Source organism: Pinus tabuliformis, chromosome 7 (genome assembly GCF_031772625.1).
Source record: "Pinus tabuliformis cultivar Carrire ecotype Pingquan chromosome 7, CPIR1, whole genome shotgun sequence".
NCBI lineage: Eukaryota > Viridiplantae > Streptophyta > Pinopsida > Pinales > Pinaceae > Pinus > Pinus tabuliformis.
In genome coordinates, this window is record NC_142293.1 from 249397707 (window position 1) to 249418573 (window position 20867).

The 20867-nt window shown below is 40.9% G+C and overlaps 1 protein-coding gene across 1 annotated transcript in view; it reads right to left on the reverse strand.

The window, feature by feature from the left end:
• LOC149246778 (peptide chain release factor 1, mitochondrial-like) overlaps positions 1–15562 on the reverse strand; it is a 259495-nt gene extending 243933 nt beyond the window's left edge. Inside the window, exons 1-2 of the mRNA XM_089458024.1 lie at positions 15179–15562; positions 14996–15096 (exon numbers count right to left, since the gene is read on the reverse strand). Of these exons, the coding sequence (XP_089314150.1) occupies positions 14996–15096; positions 15179–15353 (276 nt within the window). The 5' untranslated portion in view covers positions 15354–15562. The remainder of the gene's footprint in view (positions 1–14995; positions 15097–15178) is intronic.
• Positions 15563–20867: the final 5305 nt, after the last annotated feature.

Here is a 20867-nt window from a genome sequence, read left to right on the forward strand (position 1 = left end):
TAAGGCACAGTAGTTTGATGTTTGATCCCATGCTGGCGAAGATAGTTTTCAAATTCATTTGAAGTGTATTCTTTTCCATTATCAGTGCGAATAGAACCAATATGAGATTGTGCATCATTTTCAATCCATGTATAAAAGTTCTTGAATGTTTGAAAAGCATCAAATTTGTTCTTCAATAAATAAACCCAACACATTCTGGTGTAATAATCAATAAATGTCATCATTATTGAATCAATAAATGTCATCATCAATAAATAAACCCAACACATTCTTCCCCTCCCTAGGTTTAGCTTGATCTTGTTTTCTTTTAAGTAAATTCCCCTTGTTTCCCGTATCCTGTGGCCTTTATTCTTTAAGGTATGGTTGTTATTATTTGAGGTATTTTAGTAGCGCTTAATTTATGCTATTAAGTTTATTCTAATAATTTTAATTAACAATAAAAATAATCTTGAAATTAATCTTTGATAAGATGCTAATTTTAACCCTTAAATAAGCTATTAACTAATTTTAAATATTAAAATATTATTTATTTAATTTTTTATTTATTTATCAAGTTTATAATATGTCCATTTAACTCGTATTTTAATAAGAATATAACTAACTATATTACTCTAATATTTATATATTTAACAACTTTTATAACTAACTATTAAGTACTCTAATATTTATATATGTAATAACTTTTTAACTATTAATTTATATTAATTTATTTATTTTAATATATATTTATAACTATAAGTTTATTAAATGGCCCCTTTACTTTTATTTTAATTAATTTATTTATTTAAATATAGGTTTTGCCCCTAATCCAGTCCATCTAACCGTTTCCCGGCCAAATTTAGCCGTTAGACAATATAGCCGTTATCTGGTCAAGAATTATAGCCGTTGGATGTTCTGATCTAACTATTTAAGATGCTAAGCTAGATCTGATTCTTCAACTTGTCCTGACGATGAACCACACTGGTTGGTTCGAAACGCGTCAACAAATGAAATTTCTTGTGATTTACGCCGAAAAATCTCTCATAAACTTGATATGGATCACAGAAGCTTCAATTCAACAAATGTTATCATATATTTATTTCCATTTGCAGAAGGAACAGGGATTGGACCACATAAATCTGAATGAATGAGTCAAGTTTTCTATGTGCTTTTGAATGTGAATCATGGAAAGACTGTTTGCTATGCTTTCCTAGAATACAAGCATCACATTGCTTAAGTTTCCTAGGAATTGTAGACAAACCAGTAACACCATTTTTCTTCGACAAGCGGAGGCTATCATAGTTCAAATGTCCAAATCTAGCATGCCATTATAAACTTGATGGAAGTGTACCTTCTTCATAATGAGAGTTGTATGAGAAATGTTGTTCACAAGCAGAGGTACCCTGCAGCTTGAGAAGCCTTTCTTCTTCTATCCCCCTCATGACAAGTGAGTGGTCAGATGCTTTTCTCACCTCAAGCTTGCCATCAAACATATGAATGGAGTGACCTTGCTGGCGGATGTGGACCAACGACAGCAAGTTTCTCTTCAGTCGTGGGAGATATAGAACATGATGCAAAAGGAAGTCTGGAAGACCAGGCAATTTAACCCTGATTGTGCCAAGCCCTAATGGCTTGAGTTTTGATTGGTCTGCAAAGTATACTACGCCATCAACATTGTCAGTAAATTCTTCAAAAAAATATTTTCTATGAGTCATGTGGCAAGTTGCTCCTAAATCAAGCAACCAATCATTTTTCCAAGAAGCAAGTGAAGCATTAAATAAGTCTTCATTTACTCCAATATTACATTGTGCCACAACATAATGAGCGGATTCAGGTGCTTTACCTTTGTCTAATTCATTAGTTTTATCTTTGAGTTGGTTTCTTTGCTGCTCAATTTTGTCCCAAGGTAACTTGCATGTAGAGGCATCATGTGATCCATTTCTTTTGCAGCATATGCAATGCAAATCTGACTTTTCTCCTTGAGAGTGTCTGCCCCCCCGCCTCTGAAATATCTTCCTCTTCCTCTTCGACCACCTCTTCCTCTGGAAGAATTTTGGGCAAGATTCTATTCTTTATGAGCAAGGCACACAGCCTCTTCAGGGGCTATCTTATTTCCAAAAGCTTTCTCTCTTTCAGCAAATTTTTTCACAAGAGAGTCAAATGTAATATCTTTGAGATTTCCATTTGCTTGTAAGTAGGATAAAGTGCCTTGAGAAAAGCGATAAGAGGAATATCCAATTCAACCTAAGTGGCGTTGATATCATGCATTATAGATTTTACTTCAGATGCAAGAGCAAGAGGATCATTATTTTGTAATTCAAGAGTGAAGAGTTTAATCATGAGTTGAACAACTTCAAGTGCAGAGTGTGAGTCATAGAGTTCTTTCAGTTTTTGTAAGGCTTCGAAAGCATTTGAAAATGGCGAAATATGTCGACTCACCTCTTCACTTACAGATGCTGCAATTAATGCATAGGCTTTGCTGTTCTTATTTTCCCAAACGACGAACTTTTTGTCTAAGGTAGGCTGTTCTGGCTCTTTGTCTCCGTCTCCAACACACACTCCTTCCCACAACTCATTGAAAATGAGGGTGTGTTTTATCTTTTGGGACCACTCAGGATAGTTCTCCTTGCCAGTGAGAACTACTCCCACAATAGATATGATTGAATGCATTGTAAAATCTATGTACTGTAAAAGAAAATACTTCTGGCAATATACTACAAAAAAATTGTACTTCTGGTGGCAAACTCTGTTTAACTCTGAAAAAAATAATGAGGGATAATATATTAGAGTTATTAACTGGGGGAGGGGTTATGTGGTGGAGGGGGTATTCAATGTATGGGGGAGGTGTATATGAAGGAGGGGTGATATGGAGGCCAGCGCATGTATTAAAAAAACACAGCAGTATTAAAACTAGAGTGGAACCAGATTCATTGAACGCATAATATCATATGGTGGTATGGCGCGCAGAGATACGACCGAGCGAGAGGATTGTTGGTATATCAAAGTATGGTATATGTAATAAGATATGAGGAGTCGGGTATATGGCGACAACAGAGCCATGGGTGGAGGCACAGCGAAGGGGAGGTATGTGGATTCAAAACAATGTATACCACAACAAATTCAAAACAATGTATACCACATCAGATACCATTCTGAGCATCATACACCATGTCCGAGCGGCACCATCACCAGAACGAGGTCTCGATTTTGGGTTGAGTGTTCTCTGTCATTTGTTCGATGACAAATGATATGAGCACAGGAAGGAACCAAATATCGGCAGCGAATTCCCCAGTTCCTCATCTAATGGCTGGAGTGGGTGTCATGCTCGGTCTCATAGCCTTTGCTTTGATTGTTCTCCCATGGTCTTACTTGAATGAGTGCAGCGCGGTATTATACAGTGTTATCAATAATGTTGTGTTTGTGGTGCGTGGGATGGAGACCCGAGGCTGCGAGATTGAATACAATGGCGGTAAGACCGGAGAATAACGCTATCAATGTATTGAATACAATGGCAGTAAGATCAGATTGAATGCAATAGTGTTATCAATGTATTGAATACAATGGCGGTTTTGTATGCAGGTGGAGCAGCGTAGCAGAGAATAATAGTGAATAATGCGTTCAGGCCAGTGGAAGCGTCAGAGTTGCTAGGCTAGCCAGTCTGCATAGGATTCAAAATACCATAGGCAGAATAAAGAGTTACAAAGCAGATGGATGCCAAAAATGGCGCTAGCTCTGATACCATGTCAGACCAAGAGGTAACTCCTCAAAAACAATTCGTTGGTATTCATTCAAGTTGGTCTTTATTATATACATGAGGGAGAGACTGTTCATTTCATCTCTCAGTGACTATTCATATTTTCTATTATTTATTTACATCAATTTTAGTTATTCACCCAATCCTGATGATTAGGTGTCAACAGATGGAAAGGATGGGGAAAGAACTCCATGGTCAAGTGCCATGGTCAAAGGGACCAGCTATGACAGAATACCTCATCCTGGGTGTATAAATGTGAGGGAGCAATCGTGGATGCATGAGTTACCTCGGCCTTTGTTTTTCCACCCCTCTATATTGCTTTTTACTTTTTCTTGAATTTTCCTTGTATTATTGCTCGTAGCTCGAGGAATGAGAGCTTGCTTTGTATGATGTATAGCAGTTACTACCCCATTTAGGATGGGGCAGTTCATCGCCCATCAGAGGTTAGGACATGCAAGGGTTCCTTGTCTTTACGAGATAGGGCAACATTGGCCCAAGAACAGAGTGATGGCCATATGATAGAGGTAGAGCTCATGCTTAGCTTTTTCCCACGTGCTAATTCATAAGTCTCGACCATCTTTGCATTTTGATTTTTTTCTTTTGTTTTTCTTGTGGCCATCATATGCTCCTTTTTCTTTTAGTTGCATCAACCTCCCTGGACGTGTTTCCGGGCCCTACCCAAGGTATGAAGATGTGTGGATGCCAAATCCCAATGAACCAATGCTTAGTTGACACAAAGAAGGGAGGTGGAAAAGGGGCTCATGATGTAAGATGGAAAGTGGTAAGTATGGAATCAAGATACATGGGGCTATGTTATCTCAATTATGGCTTCCCAAGTAGTGCCCTTCCTAAAGCCATGTGCCTTAAGGGGAGGTCCCACTAGACTAGGATAGAAAATTAACCCCCCATTTAAGGTGAGGGAAGAAGACTACAGCCAAGATCCTTCTTTCTTCCAAGTCACCCCAAAATCCATGTCAAAATGCCTAGATACAAACAAGCATAAACACCCGATTGCATAATGAATAAAGTACCGTTTGATGAGAAGCCCACTTTCCAACATGTGCTCTTGACAATGGGTGAGGAAACATATGACTGATGCAGATGGCGGAGATATGAATGGCACATTGCATTGGCTACAAAGTGGCTCTTAGGGGTTGTTGGCTGCCAACTGGAATAGATGAATAGGAGAAAAGCTTCTCCTAGGGGTCACCCACTTTTGGTGGGTAACCTCTGGCTCCAACTAGGACATGAGCTCACCATAGAGTGCATGATCCATGCACTAGAACGGGGAGTTCAAAAGAACTCCAATCTCTTGGGAACGCAAATCTGTAACCTGCACGTTACAGTACAATTGTTTGGGAGCATGTGCAGTGGGCGTACTATACTCGCCCATGTTTTACATAATAGGAATAATCCATACGGAAAAATAAATCTATGCAAAATGCATGTCTCAGTCTGATCTAGCATGAGAACATTCCAGTAGCAATAACATCAACCATTAATCACATTGACAGTAAATGCAGATATAACATAAAAACATATGCAGAAGACAAGCCAAGACAAGAGGACACCAGATTTGGCAGATGCCAGGGAAAAACCCCAATGTGGGGAAAACCCTTTGATCAAATCTTCTTATTATTATTCAATAGTTTAGCAGAGAGAGAGAGTACAAAAATCAAATAGATTAGCCCAATACAAAGTCAAATCAGCCCTGTCAAATTCTGCAGTCAACTGCAGTCAAACTTCAACCCTAACCAGAAAGTCAACGCTAGTAAAAACAACAGCTAATCTTTCTTGAAGCAGCTCAATTTTCCTTGGTCAAACTCGGCCTGATGAGGAGGTCAACTTTAGCCCAAAACAGCACGGTCAAACTCAGTCAAAGGAGAAATAAAATCTGTTGTAATTTTCTGCAATCAAATAGGAGTTGACCCTGAATTCAGAGCTGGTCAACTAGCCCAAAACTCCTCGAATTTTGTGCCCAAAAATGCGGCCTAAGGAGATCGAACTTCTGCCCTCAAAAACGCAGTCAAACTTGGTCAATAAGGCCTCGGTCAACGCTGGTCAAACCTGTTCTGAAACTCTGAAATTTCGCTCTGCAATTAGCCCAGAAAACTCGTCCTTCAACCACACGTGTGAGAGAGAGAGAGAAAAGATCCCCAAGCTGTACGAACCGATTTGTTGAAAAGAGAGAGAAATTGTTGAGTGATTGATGTCCAAATGAGGAGAGAGGTCTCTTCTATTTATACACTTTGATGTGGGTGAAGAAACACATCTATTGGGCCTCTTGAGCCTACATTAAGCTGAGGTCGACCTGAACAATTTGTACATGTGAGAGAGTAAATTCAAAATCACACTTATGATTGTCCAAATGAGATGATCTTTATATCAAACTTGGACCTCTCGAAACAAGGAATCCAATGCAATAGTCATCTCCATCATATGAATTGTCCCAAGGTGGAATTTGGCCTTAATTGCCAATTTTAACATATAAGGAACAGACTGCTTCAGTCTTGTGGCACGAATTTGCTGAAGAAATCTTGCTGAGTTGGCACGAGTTCCTAGGCTTCTTCAGTGTGTTAAACTAAGAAGAATCAGAGGCTGAGTTTGTCTACAGTGTGGCTAAGCTTTTTTCATGCTAAAGGACTGTTATATCATCATCAAGAGGGAGAGATAAGTCTGTTAAATTTCTGCCTTGTAATTATGTTCTTAAGAGCAATAATATGCTCCTTGAAGACTGGTTTTCCCCTTATGGGTTTTTCCAGGGACTTAGACAACAAATAACTGTGTAAAATTTTATGTGTGTGTGCTTTCTTTTGTTCCTTGTATCAGTTGTGAAAACAAAAGTTGTAGAGTAGCTCTATGTTTCAAGTTTAATGCAAAACTAACATATATATCAGTCATATGTTAATGATGGGTTTTGGGCACTAAACCATGCAAAAAACTTGACACTGGGTGGGCTACAACAGTACCATAATTTTCTACAAGCTTATTCTATCCTTTTGGCGTATTGTTGATAGCCTTGACCATATCATGCCAATAAAGAGCAAAGAACAAAATATCGTACTCCAAATGCATAAAAAAACGTTGCCACTTTCGGATTCACCTCATCCCTACTAGAAATATCAAGAAATTTGCTATTGTTCTTCTAGTTCCACCCCCTGCATGTGAGGTTCTACTAGCATTAGGGAATTCATATGAGATGCTACCAAACTCTTCCTCGATGTATTTTTCTCTATCTTCCTTTGATATGTTAGGGCAAGTTACAATTCAATGGTCACCTTATTGTCGCCTGACATTATACCACAAGGATGCTTCCTCACAAGAGTATATAAATAAATGCAAGGTTTTCCCCTATGATAACCATAGCTACATATAATTTTAGTGCTCTGCCCCCTCTTCTCCCTCTTGTTTTTTCATGTACTTCCACAAGGGTGTTCACAGTTGACCAAGTTTTGCTCGTAACTTCATTTTCATCTTCATCCCCTTTCAAACCTTTCTCATGCTTTAAAATGGGGCCCTATGATCATTGTCTTCTTCTTTGTTATCCTACCTGTTTCCCACAAAAACCATGAGAATCAAAACTAGAAACATACATCTTCTAAAGAATATTTCTTCGAATCTTAAATAAGAAAACCTGCAATAGAGTGAGAGAGAAGGAATAGGAAAGGATAGGTGAAGAAAGCAAATTCACACACAAACAACACAAAGAAAAATAGAAAACTACAAAAATGGGCCTTGGGCTTACCACTTCAACTCACTAACTATTAGCAGAAATAAGTTGATTCTCTGAAAAACATCAAAGAATCAAAACCCGACAGGCTACAAAAATGGGCCTTGGGCTTACCTCTTCAACTCACTAACTATTAGCATAAATAAGTTGATTCTTTTAAAAACCTCAGAGAATCAAAACCAGACAGGCTTGTTCATTTGGATTCTGAGCATTCCAACAAAGTACAGATATGTTGAATCTTAGAGACCTACAAGGCTACAACACTATTTGAATTCAATAAACTCCGTGAATGCACTTGATTATTATTTTTTTGTCCCAAAAATACATCTTTTAATATCAGCTTATAAATTCAAAAGGCTTTCATGTACAAAGCCATATTAAGGGGTATGTATTCTGTCAAATTGCAGCTAGCCACATCTGCAAAGACCACAATAACATAGATGTAATGTCCCCAATTTTGTGAGCATGGGAGTCAGTAAGGAATTTTGCCCAATTTTAGTAATGTTAATTAAAAAGGGGAAAACATTATTGGAGAAAGGTGGCTACTATTATTTTATTGGAGAATAGCGGCAAATTATTATTTTATTAAAATGGCGGCAAATTATTATTTATTTAAAATGGCGGCAAAAGTAACTTCGTAGAAAATAGTCCCCACAAATAAAATAATATTAAAAAAAAAAGAATCCAAAAGCATGAGGAGAAATTATAAAAGGAGGATGGACTCATTTTGTGGATTATCTTTTGGCTCTTACACTTCATATTTCATTTTCTCTTGGAGCTGTTTAGCACAAGGGTCAAAGTGTTGTTTATGACCAAGAATTCCAAGCGGAATTCCACCCTCATTTCGAAGAACTTCAAGTGTCTCCCTAGTGAGGCAATTTGGGGAGCTCAATTCAAAGCTTCCATTGGACACCATTGCAGGAATTTGCTCATCAATGCATTTTTCTTGGGTGCAGAGGTATTTTTGTGGTGCACATTGTGGGAACAAGCATGGATTAGAGGCTTTGAGCTTTTGCAGGGAATTCTCTTATTCTTAGAGCGGAGTTTAGACAGTTATTCGCCACGCTGGATTGGAGACTATTACATGGATCGATTTTTCTATCTTTTAGCAAGGGTGCAGAAGCTATTGACCATGTGTTGCACGGGGATTTAGAGAAGTGGAGTCGGGAGAGATAAGGGTTGGAGATATGAAGTATTTCTTAGTGGAGAATTTAACCGGAGTTGGGAGGAATTTTCTGAGGTGGATTTGGGCATAATTCAGTAGGATCAATTCTGTGGGGCATTTTCTGGGCAGATTGGGTAATTCACACTTGTTGAGAGTCATCAGTGGATTCAGCCCAAACCCTTTTTGGGTTTTTGTGGGTTTATTGACAGGAACCTAAGGTTAATTTTATAGAAATTTCTGAGCAGTTTAGAGAGCAAAAACCCCCAGTTCTATTCTAGTAGTAGCAGTAGTAATTCTCTGGGCAATGCACATATTTTGAGGGAGTCATCTCTAGCACTCAGGTCCGTGAGATTTTTCTAAGTGATTCAGGGTTTCTCGTGAGGAGGCCACCTGCAGAGTTTTAGCTCATTTCAGGCACTCTTCAGGGCAGATATTCAAATTCCATTCAGCAGCCAGCAACAACATTTTCTAGGTAGGGCACAGTTTTTGTGAACCTCTCTAGCATTTGAGCATTGTACTCCCAACTAGGTTTTGTGTAGTTTGCAATAGCGAGCCCAGGTTCTACCTTTCTTATCATCTGATGTACTCAATTCTCAACATTAATAAAATGGATCAGTGATTTGCCATATTTCTTGTGTTTTATTGACTGGTGTACGTGTGGTAAATTTTATTTGTTGTAGCTTAGTTCATGTATCTGTTATTTGTTGTAAATTTCAATTTCAATTTGGGACATTACAGTAGTATCAGAGCATGATCTTGGCCAGCTATGGGGGAGGTAGCAAGATCATGGAGGGGTAGGCATGCATGCACAATAAATGGTGAAACTGTGGACATTCTAGTCAAGCATGAAAGATGGAGTAGAGAGAGGATCAAGGAGAAAGTCAATAGAAAAAATGAGAAACTAAAAGAACAATGGGCCCAGTTGAGCAGCCTTGAGTGGATAAATTAGATCCATCTTCATTTCTATTACAGTGACCCTAGAGATAAGCATGTTACAGCAATGAAGCCATTCACATCACTCATGGGAGATCAGCCAAAGCAAGGCATACCGAAAATGGTGGGAAAATTAACCCTCACCCGCTTTGATGGTTCAGCTAGGAGTTATGTCAGAAAATGGTTGCAGGAATTGGACACATACATCCGGCTAAACCACATGAGAGAGGTGGATGCCATTAGATATACCACTTGGCATTTGGATGCAGATGCCATGGAGTGGTGGTACTATGGGTTGATACCTTTGAGTCATGCAAGCATCACGTCTTACAGGGAGTTCACACAAAGGCTCATAGAGAGATTTGACCGAGAGGACACCAGACCCCCTCAGTAGGAGTGGACAGGGCAGGGACAGTTAGAGGGTGAGACCAAAAGGCACTTTTGCTGGTGGAGACTTGGCTTTAGATATCAGGAGCCTGAGGAGGACATTGAGCATGAGGTTGATGGCACGCAAGAGTGTGAGGAGCATGTAGATATACCCAACAAGACGCAGGAGTCACCTTTGTTGGAGATCCCTTTGCTAGCTCCGATTGACACCTTAGTCGAGAGAGTAGATCATTCACTCAAAGGGCCATCTGTTGATGAGGTGCCACCCATGGATGAGGAGCCATCAGTTGATGAGGTACCCAGGGTCGTGTCCGAGTTATCAGGTAATCGCAGCCCACAGTGAATTGGTGAGGTGTCGAGAGACATATGCATTGACGAAGTGCCAGTGGGCACAGAGTTATCCAAAGTGGTGACAGAGTTTGCAAACAATAGCTACCTACAGAGGATTGTTGAGGATGTTATGCATGATGAGTTATCTGTGGAGGGGCAATTAGTAGCTCATGTTGAGCCCATGGTGGAGGAGGATGGGCAGCCATCCTTGGAGTCAGTCATTGATGGGGAGCAGACAAGTGCATCGACAACTAGTAGAGTTATCGTACTTTCAGACGGCAACCCTCTTCAGACATACATCAATGGAGCTTGCAGCATTGTTGGGTTGATGAGAGAGTGGTAGTGTTATCTAGGCAGATTACATGGGTTGGCCAGACTAGCAAGGCAAGGAGACACGAGTTGTGCAAGGTGCAGCATTCAAAGGATGGAGGACTTGTTTCGTGTACGGGTGTTCATGCATTCAATCCTTCTCTTGGAGTTGGATGGCGAGAAATATTGAGTTTGTATCCAATGGAGCTAGCTGGGTGCTTAGATACATCCATGACCACAGCTCAGCAGAGGTTGTGGATTACTGGAGGGGCTCTAGGGCTAGACTGTTGTTGGGATCCAGGTGGGATTCTCCATTACATCATGAAGTTGGTAGGTGATTGTAGTAGCGACGTGATCGACTCTGTGGTTGGGCGCACACACCTTTTTATATCTCCTTCAAAATTCTGGACAGCACTAGTGACATGATGGATTGACAAGGGAACGAGCAAATTTCATGAACTGTCATGGTAGGTTAGCCATGCATGGATTAATAGGACGATCAGTGTACTCTGGCAGGAGAAGGTTGGAGGAGGTGGCATTGGGAAGCCATTGAATAGTGTCTTGTATGGAGCCGAAGATTTTCCACAGATGCAGGGAACACCGAACAGCAACAACGTGGGGTCACTGCCACTGGCGCTTAGGGAGGTTTTCCCATCAAATCTCCTAGGGAGGATTAGGAGAGGAGGTCCACACATTAGGGGTAGTGGTAGTGAGTTAGGGGAGACGATGATGCAAGCAGGATGCAGGTTGATGCCCACTGACTCAATTTTAGACCATGGCATCCAAGGGTGTATCATGGTATGCAGCGATGCACTGCAATATACAGAGGAGCATGGAGGTGCACAATGGTGTGTAGGGCAACATCGTGGTGTAGGAGGAGCGGCTCACATCGCAGTGCATTTCATCGCAAAGTGACAGACAAGTTGATACAGGAGGGATGTCAGTTGATCCCGGATGATGCGGCAGCATGTAGCAGGGTCCAGCTATGCACAGAGATGTGCAACTGGATGCATTTGTATGCCAGGGGGCACGAGGATACATGGTTATATACAATAGTGTGCAGGGTTGCACTGCAAACTAGTGGAGTGCTACTAGCAAGGAGATTCCTTCACAAGGAGGTCAAGCATGCCAATGAGGTGGGCATACCCATGTTTGGAGAGCGGGATGGCCATAGGGATGGCTGTGAGCGTCCACACGAGTTCTTAAACATACCCATCGGAACCCACACATCTTCCACTCATTGGCACGACATGTAGTTGAGGGGAGCCTTGTTGTGTCCAATCCAGACCCATAGTGTGGATAGCAGGACTTGGGGAATTTGCCTAAAAGACGACGCTATGAGGTTCAGTGCCTAAGGTCACGATAGATATTCTCCAGTGGAGGAGCAGGGTCAGTGCACGAGTTGACAAACACAAGCTGGGGAATGAGGTGATCTTCTGCAGGGGTGGCATACCGTTCATCACTGAGCCTACACCTGGAGAGTTGGTAACAAGGGAGACATGTGGCACTCTTTTTGCAAGGCATGTCGAGATCTTGAATGAGCAAGGTATACCGTGTACAACTTAGGCAATTTTCCAGTGGGTGTCCGAGTTCCAAACATTGTATTGGCACATTATCGAGAGGGCGGATGGCAGACTTAGTAGTGATGGTTGGCAGGAGCAAGACAGATCCGCATACACTGAGTCGATTACGAGTATTGAATACCCATCTATTCGCTGCATTCAAGGGGGTAGATATTTGGCACATGTGGTTTTCAGCGGTCATCGATGCTATGCAATGATAGGCACATGGCAAAATAGCATGCATCATATTAGTTCATGATATATGGGCCCTATATATTGATTGCATGCAGGGACTAGAGACGAGGCACAGATGGATTCCAACAGTTGTCAGAGCTATGCCACAACAAGTTTGGCTAAGGGATCTAGGGATTCTGCTGGTTGATAGATCACTTTGTCTCATGATGAACGGAGTCATGGCAAAGAGTGATATAGTTCACTTTCGGGTTGACACATGGCGGTTCATGGAGGCCTTCATTGTATGGCGAGGTAGACTTTCCTTGTTGTTGCACAGGTTCAGGGTTAGCTTTGGATGGGTAGGCTTTGGCATCATGGAGATGCCTGGGCAAGATGTATTTGGCCTTTACTGATCTTTCACCATCAGGTTCCAGGAGAAGAGGATACAGTATGCGCACAATGGGCAGTCAGTTATAATCAAAGTGGCGCAACATCGACATGGTGGCATCTTTTTTAGATTAGCATGGAAACCTGGTATCGAGGGATTCATCTACTACAGGATGGTGCATGGATTCAAGGTGACTTAGTGGCACATTTAGGACCTCGATATTGTTTGCAGGGACAATTTGGGCCAACAGAGAGAGGGAGCGCTTGTTTGAGCATTGCTTGAGGACGAGCAATTTTTGGCGGGGAGGATTATAATGTCCCCAATTTTGTGAGCATGGGAGTCACTAAGGATTTTTGCCCAATTTGAGTAATATTAATTAAAAATGGGCAAATATTATTGGAGAAAGGTGACTAGTATTATTTTATTGGAGAATAGCGGCAAATTATTATTTTATTAAAATGGCGGCAAAAGTAACTTAGTGGAAAATGACTCCCACCAATAAAATAATATTAAAAATAAGAGTCTAGAAGCATGAGGAGAAATTATAAGAGGATGGACTCATTTTGTGGATTATCTTTTGGCTATTACACTTCATATTTCATCTTCTCTTGGAGTTGTTTAGCACAAGGGTCAGAGTGTTGTTTAGCACCAGGAATTCGAAGCAGAATTCCACCCTCATTTTGGAGAACTTCAAGTGTCTCCCTAGTGAGGCAATCTGGGGAGCTCAATTCAGAGCTTCCAATGGACATCATTGCAAGAGTTTGCTCAGCAATGCGTTTTTCTTGGGTGCAGAGATATTTTTGTGGAGCACATTGTGAGAGCAAGCGTGGGTTAGAGGCTTTGAGCTTTTGTAGGGAATATCCTTATTGTTAGACCAAAGCTTAGACAGCTATTTGTCGGGCTGGATTGGAGGCTATTACTCAAATCAATTTTTCTATCTCTTGGCAAGGGCGCAGAAGCTATTAACCATGTGTTGTGCAAGGGTTTAGAGAAGTGGATTCGGGAGAAGAAAGGGCTAGAAATAGGAGATATTCCTTAGTGGAGAATTTAACCGGAGCTAGGAGGAATTTTCTAATGTGGATTTGGGCATAATTCAGTAGTATCAATTTTGTGGTGCATTTTCTAGCCAAATTGGGCAATTCGCACTTATTGAGGGTCACTGGGGGTCGATGAATTCAACCCAAACCCTTTTTGGGTTTTTGTGTGTTCATTGAGAAGAGTGCAAGGTTAATTTTATAAAAAATTCTAAGCAGTTTAGAGTGCAGAAACCCCAGTTCTATTCCAACAGTAGCAGTAGTAATTCTCTGGGCAATGCACATATTTTGTGGGAGTCATTTCTAGCATTGGGGTCCATGAGAGGTTATTCTGGGTTTCTAGTGAGAAGGTCACCCATAGAATTTTAGCTCATTCCAGGCACTCTTAGGGTAGATATTCCAGTTCCATTCAACAGCCAGCAACATTGTTCTCTAGGCAAGGCACAGTTTTGGTGGAGAACCTCCCCGGCATTTGAGCATTGTACTCTAACCTAGGTTTTGCATAGCTTGCAGTAGCAAACCCAAGTTCTACTTTTCTTATCATCTGATGTACTCAGTTCTCCACATTAATAAAATGGATCAGTTATTCGCCCTATTTCTTGTGTTTTATTGATTGGTGCATGTGTGGTAAATTTTATTTCTTGTAGCTTAGTTCATGTATATGTTATTTGATGTAAATTTCAATGTGGGACATTACAATAGGAGACCACTATTGACATCGCCTTCACACTATCATGGAACCAGTGTTGTTGCATTAACATGCCCACAACCGCATTACGAAAAAGGGCATGCCCAACAAGTTTTAAACTTCACTCATCATCATGGGTAGTGCTCCAATAATCCAAATTGCTACTAGCCCATAGTCAACTTTGCAATTTGGCTTCTGCTAAGCTTAGGCCTTAAGTTAGATTATTATTTAACTATTATTATGCGCAAGAAACATTGCTTGTTTGTGAGAGAAAGAACCCACTCCACTCAAAGAAATGATTTTTTAAGTTGATGGAGGTGTATATACCCTAAGCCCTTCCAATTTAAACCCGTGACTTCCAAATAAGAAATATATGTTCTTAACTGTTAATCTCACTCACAATAACCCAACGATCCATTAAGACAATAATCAGCAGCAAATCCGACCACCATTTAGGGGCCTATAAGGGTTTATATTATCAACAACGCAACTATCCAGCGCTTATTAAAAATAAATAAACAAATAAAACGAAATAAAAAGTAACAACGGTGCAAGTGGGTACCTGAGAAATAGCTTTCTGAAGATATGCATAGCGTGTCTCGATACCACTCATTCTCTTTTCCATGATATTTATAAGATCCGGTGTCAGAAGAAGCGGATTCTCTGATCATTAAAGTTGCATAGATTAGCTTGAAAAATGCATACAGATACATAAACAAAAGATGGAAGAATTTCAAAAGCTTACCGGTGGAAAATAGACGCAGAGGGTAATGGGAGCGGATGAAGGAGCTTTTGAGATGGGAAAAAGGCATCTGATAGTGCTGGCCTTCATTGAATATGCGAGAAATGCTGTTAAAGACACCGCGCAGGCCCCCAAATGAGCTCAAATTTGAGCAATGCTGCATCATCTTCATCTTCATTCTATAAATCTAATCCAACCATTTCGAGGTTCAGAGTTTGTACGCCTTAACGAATATTCCATGCCGCAAGATAAACTTTCTCTCGTACATGTTTCCAGATACATATAGATATGCGAGTGAGCGATATCTGTTCATATATACACATAAGAATAGATGAAAGGAATTAAGCCAAGCGAACGAGATTTTATGCTGTTGTATAACAAATGTTAAAGATGATACAAGTCAATGTGATTCTCATTTTTGGATTAAACTACGATAAAACTTTGATTTATAATATATCATTTTCCCCAAAAAAAAATTAATATTAAAATTGATTATCTTGAAAATTAAAATTTAATTGATTGATTAGAACTACGATGGATAAGATAGTGAAAGAGCGGTAAATTTGACTCTAATGGAGAATAAAATGGGAGGTCCATAAAATAGTGAGGAGAGGGTAGCAATTAAAAAAAAAAAAAGAATATAAATTATATATCAAATAATCAGTGAGTGTTTGGCAAAGATCAAAGAAAACCTCAGTTATGAAATTATTTCTCCAAATATTGGTAATGATTCGGATTTGATCATCATACTACTTATCATTTTAGTGTAATCAGCGTTTGAGGCCATTTTAGTGGCAGATTCCAACTTGGAAAATTGGGGTCTATAACCTTCTAGGGCCATTTTTTAGGCATTAAATGATGTTTTTTAGGGCTGCAATGTCCATAACATCTGCCCACACCCCTAAGATTGATCTACACAGTGAAAGTTTTTCAATGGTTCAAAAATACCTCAACCGAAACTCGTATGTGAAAGTTATGCTTACTGAAAGTTGACCTACCTTGTTAACCACCATGGTATGAGTGGATGCCACATTTGTCCCCGTTACTCACACATGTGAGGCTAGCCAAATGTGGACTTGCAAGAAGATTCTAGAAGGTCTAAAACTTTGTCATAGTTTAGGGTTGAAGAAGTAAAAAACCTGCCCCTAGATAGTTATCAAATAATGTTAAATATCGAGCCATCGAGAAAAGGGGTTTCATTCTTTGTCACCATACATATTCCATGGTTGAGCAAAGCAACTGAGAGTGGTAAGATGGAGAGCATAACAGGGAGGGGTAAGATTCTATAGTAGCCTTATAGGCCACAATATCTCAAGTAAGTCCACAGAGAGTACCTATAACACCCCTTATGTTAACCCTTGTTTTTGCAGTGATAAATGGTGATTGTGTAATGCTAACGTGGAAATCATGGTTGCATAAGAAATTATGTAGTGATTGTTGGGGTGTGATTCCCTAATATTAGTGCGTTGAGGTCATTGGATTGTGGTGTCCAAGCCTAAATGGTCAGTGGGAGGCTCAATGGAGGATTGGGCTGCAAGTGCTTGTTCTGAGAGTTAATAAACCACTCAATTGCTTGTTGTAAGGTTGATAAACCACTAGGTAAGGTAACAATCCCTTAGGGTGCTATCTAAAAAGGGATGATAAACCATTAAGTGCTTGCTAAGAAAGTCGATAAACCACTTAGTGCTTGCTAAGTAAATTGATAAACCACCCAAACAGTGAGCTACAAACTCTTACAGTGCTTGCCTTGAAAATATAGTTGATAAACCCCCTAGAATATATACTCATGCTCTTGGAACTGAGAAATACCCTAGCTGAGCTTGAGCAATACCCCAGCTAAGCCTTGGTTGAAATTTCCCTGAGAAAACATCCCCTTGGAATGTGGATCTGGCTCGGGGGTGGTCAGTTGTAAGAAAGGTTATGGTGCAGCAAGTCTATGGTTGGGTGGAGAGTTGAAGTCCCTCCTTCAGTTACCAACCATCTCGAGCCATTCAGATAGGTGTAATGACTTGTATATACTTGAATGTGAATAATTAACTTGACTGGTATATTATTGACTAATGTATGGCTCAGCGTTACTCTTGAGTGGTCATTGAAATTGTTGCATGTCCTTCGTGGACAAATTGATTTAGATGTTCTTGTGGTTAATTTGGAATACCAACACTATACTAATGTAATGAATGTTTCATGAACTACTATAATATATGTGCAAATGTGATAGGATGCATGAGGTCATGCAGCTAACTATTATTACTAGTGTGTTATTTGTTGACATGCTTGTGAATTTGATGGGTCACTAATTTCTTACCATAGTAGACCATTTTGCATATGAAGAGGGTGAATTTTGTATTGTGTTTTAAATGAAGACTTTGTTAAAGTTGTGGATCTTTGAGTTTAAAAATGTTGTGTTAGACTATGATTATTTACACTTGCATGTTGCAATAAAAGTCCTTAGTTCTATAGAATAAGTAAGATTGTGGATTTCCTGTGAACATTGGCCTTAGAGCCTGTTGTAGCGGCTACAACCACCCTAAAAAAAATTTGGCCTGCACCAATTTTGGAGCCTCCCTTGAAAAGTTTCACTTGATGACTGCACACACTCGGGTTCACTCTATGAGCTCGTGTGAGTCTTTACATTTGCCTTGCTTATTTAATGCACTCAAGTCTCTGCATGTTTATGTCTAAGTCATGCTTGCGACCGTGTTCTGGTTATGCTTAAAGCCTTTGTTTCATATGTGTTTGTTGTGTTTGCAATGAAGGCATATGTCGCACTCACACACGGAGTCACATTCAGTGACGTGCATGCATCGTCTCGATCATGAACGATCAATCACGAGTGTCACGCTCGTCGCTTGCACCGTCGGTCAGTGATGTTGAACATGTGTGTTTGATGGTTTGGTCGGTTCGTCGTCAAGTCATGCAAGTGTGTGTTCGTATGATCACATATGCATCTTTTGATTGTTCACACACACAGTCATTTTTTACTAAAGTGCTGGCGACTGTACTCCTCACTAATAGTCGAACCATCACCCTGCTTTCGACTCGATCGACTGTCAACCAGAACAACGCAAAAGCACCAAGCTAGTTCTTTCAAGCTGTGTTGTCCACAAGAAATTCAAGCAACACTCATGTTAGCCACCTGAACAATCGACTGGCTATTCATCTCAGAAATTGTGCAGTGCTCATGAGCAAGCCTCCCATTGCCCATCATTCAACTAAGCTCAGAAATTATGCAGAGATGATCAACAGGTCGGCCTCTCGGTCTTAATGCAATTTTCCCATCCAACAACTCCCAGCAACAAACTACCTGTTCCCTCCAGGAATTGCGCAGATCTGGCTACCAGTGACCTAAGCAGCCAACTAGCAGTTCCCTCTGGGAATTACGCATATCTGGTTGCCAGTGAGCCCAACAGCCAACTGGCAGTTCCCTCTTGGAATTGCGCAGATCTGGCTACCAGTGACCCTAGCAGCCAACTGGCAGTTCCCTCTGGGAATTGCGCAGTTTTAGCTGCCAGTATCCTAGGGAGTTCCTTAGAAAAATTGCGCAATCCATGTCTTTTGACCCTTCATGTAGCCCGACTTGTTCCTCTGGAAAAATGCACAAATTTGGTTATCCATCCCCCACTGACTATTCATTCCGGAAAATGCACAAAGCATGCCTGCCCTGCCCTCATGCAGCTCAGACTGTCCCTCCCAAAATTTGCGCAATTTTGCCTCCCAACCGAGCCAGACCTTGCAGACAGTCATTGTCGACTCAGAATGTCTGTCTCCATCCCTCAGTGACTCTTGCACAATTTTCATCAGGAGTTGCCCGAAGCCATCATCTTGCATCACAACCCTGTTGCCTCTCCCAGTCACCCGCATCCGAATGATCATGTGTCATGGTAGACTAGCAAGTTTTGGATTTTATGTCGTCTCATCATGAGTGACAGTAGGTACAGGTACAGGTACACCAACAAACATGTTAAGATGACGAATGGGATGAACGAAGGGAGCACATGCAGATGGACAGGTTCACCAACGGATGAACAAACGAAGCATGCGAAGTGGATGAACACGATGAACATGCACCTTCACGAACAAGTGAGCCTATTAAGCCTTCCAACATGAAAGAAAAGAACAACATGCTAAAGCTTCATCAAGCGAACCAATAACCATCAAAGACTTCGCGCACTTCACCATGCGGAGGTGAAGCTATGATACACCATGAAGACATCCATCACTCAGCAGCATTGTAGCTCGACATGCACTCTAGAAGCAGCACAAATGTACCATCATTGTCATGTCAAGTCATGTCGAGTCAAGTCATGAGTCATGTCGCCCACATCTCCTCTATGGGCTTGTTGTCAATCAATGTAATGTAACGTGGAAGTCCAAGAGACCCACTTGTTGAACATAAAGTAATGTAAGTCGGAAATTCATGGAAGTCGAACGATCTTGACGGTAGTCGAATAGCCACAAGGGTCAGTTTCACCCTTGGCTATAAATATCACCCTCATTTGTACACGAAAGGACTTTTCACCGCAGCTCCTCCCACATAGCCAAGAGAGTCTGTAATCTTTTCTTTGAGGAGTAAGTAATGGCTCCAACGCCCCGCTGAAGGGTTTAGTGATGTATGGTGTAACGATGTGTCTTGGAACTTTCGCTTAATTCAGAAACTTGTCAACAGGCCAGCATGTTTTCACACATGTATTGTATTTGTTGCAAGACTGATCTTTAACATGTGTAATGCATGTTTCTTTAACCATGTGTTCTACATCTGAACTGATTCATTTGTAGTAATGCATAATCTATTAATGGAAATGTGTTGTATGTGTTGTTAATGTTGTCTTGTTTGTGTCGACTACTCTGCTAGACATCAGACTGACCTTTCACATGAACCTTGTTGTACCAACCGTTGCACTCATCTCGGACTGATCCGTGAGTGTTGTACGTGTTATCTTACCTTGTATGTTGTGGCTGCCGCATCCGAGTGGACTGCTCCACTGGAAGCTATGTATGTCCTTTGTGTTGTGTGTTCCTAACCGAGTTGGGACTGATCCCTTTCAACCTAGAACTCACCTTCACCTTTTCCCCTCACAGTGAAAGAATCATTGACACAAGTACACTTACACTCACCAGGCACGTGAACCTCACTTCTCAAAGACAAAGCGAACCACTCTCCTGTGTTGAAAAGCAAGAGTTGAGGCAAATCCTTAAGACAATGGCAACCAAGCCATCATACTGAATGGGACTCCCACACCAAACGGTATGAGGTCTAGTTGGGACTTCATACCGGGGTGATCCCTTGAATGTTGGCGGGTCCAACACCGTCAACATTTCTGGAGCTAGAAGGAGGGCAACCAGTTGTACATGGCTGAAATTCCCCACACTCACTCATCAACCATCTAGTCAAGGCAGTAACTCACACTCCCTCTCTCACGATTGAGCAATTGGTTACTCCTCACCTCCCAGAATTGAACGCGAGATTTCATATCAACACCTTCGCTCTGTCCGTCCCATCACTCGCCAGTTCGTGAAAGCAGCTGGACTGATCCCAAGTGTACAATTCCACACGCATCAAAGAAGCCAAAGGCCACTCCCACAAGGGTTATTGTATCATCGGTGGAAGAAGCAGCCCTTGCTACTCTTGAAGGTTTGGAAGAAGCTATTGAAGACGGAGAGGAACCCCCAATCTTCTTTGAAGACAAAT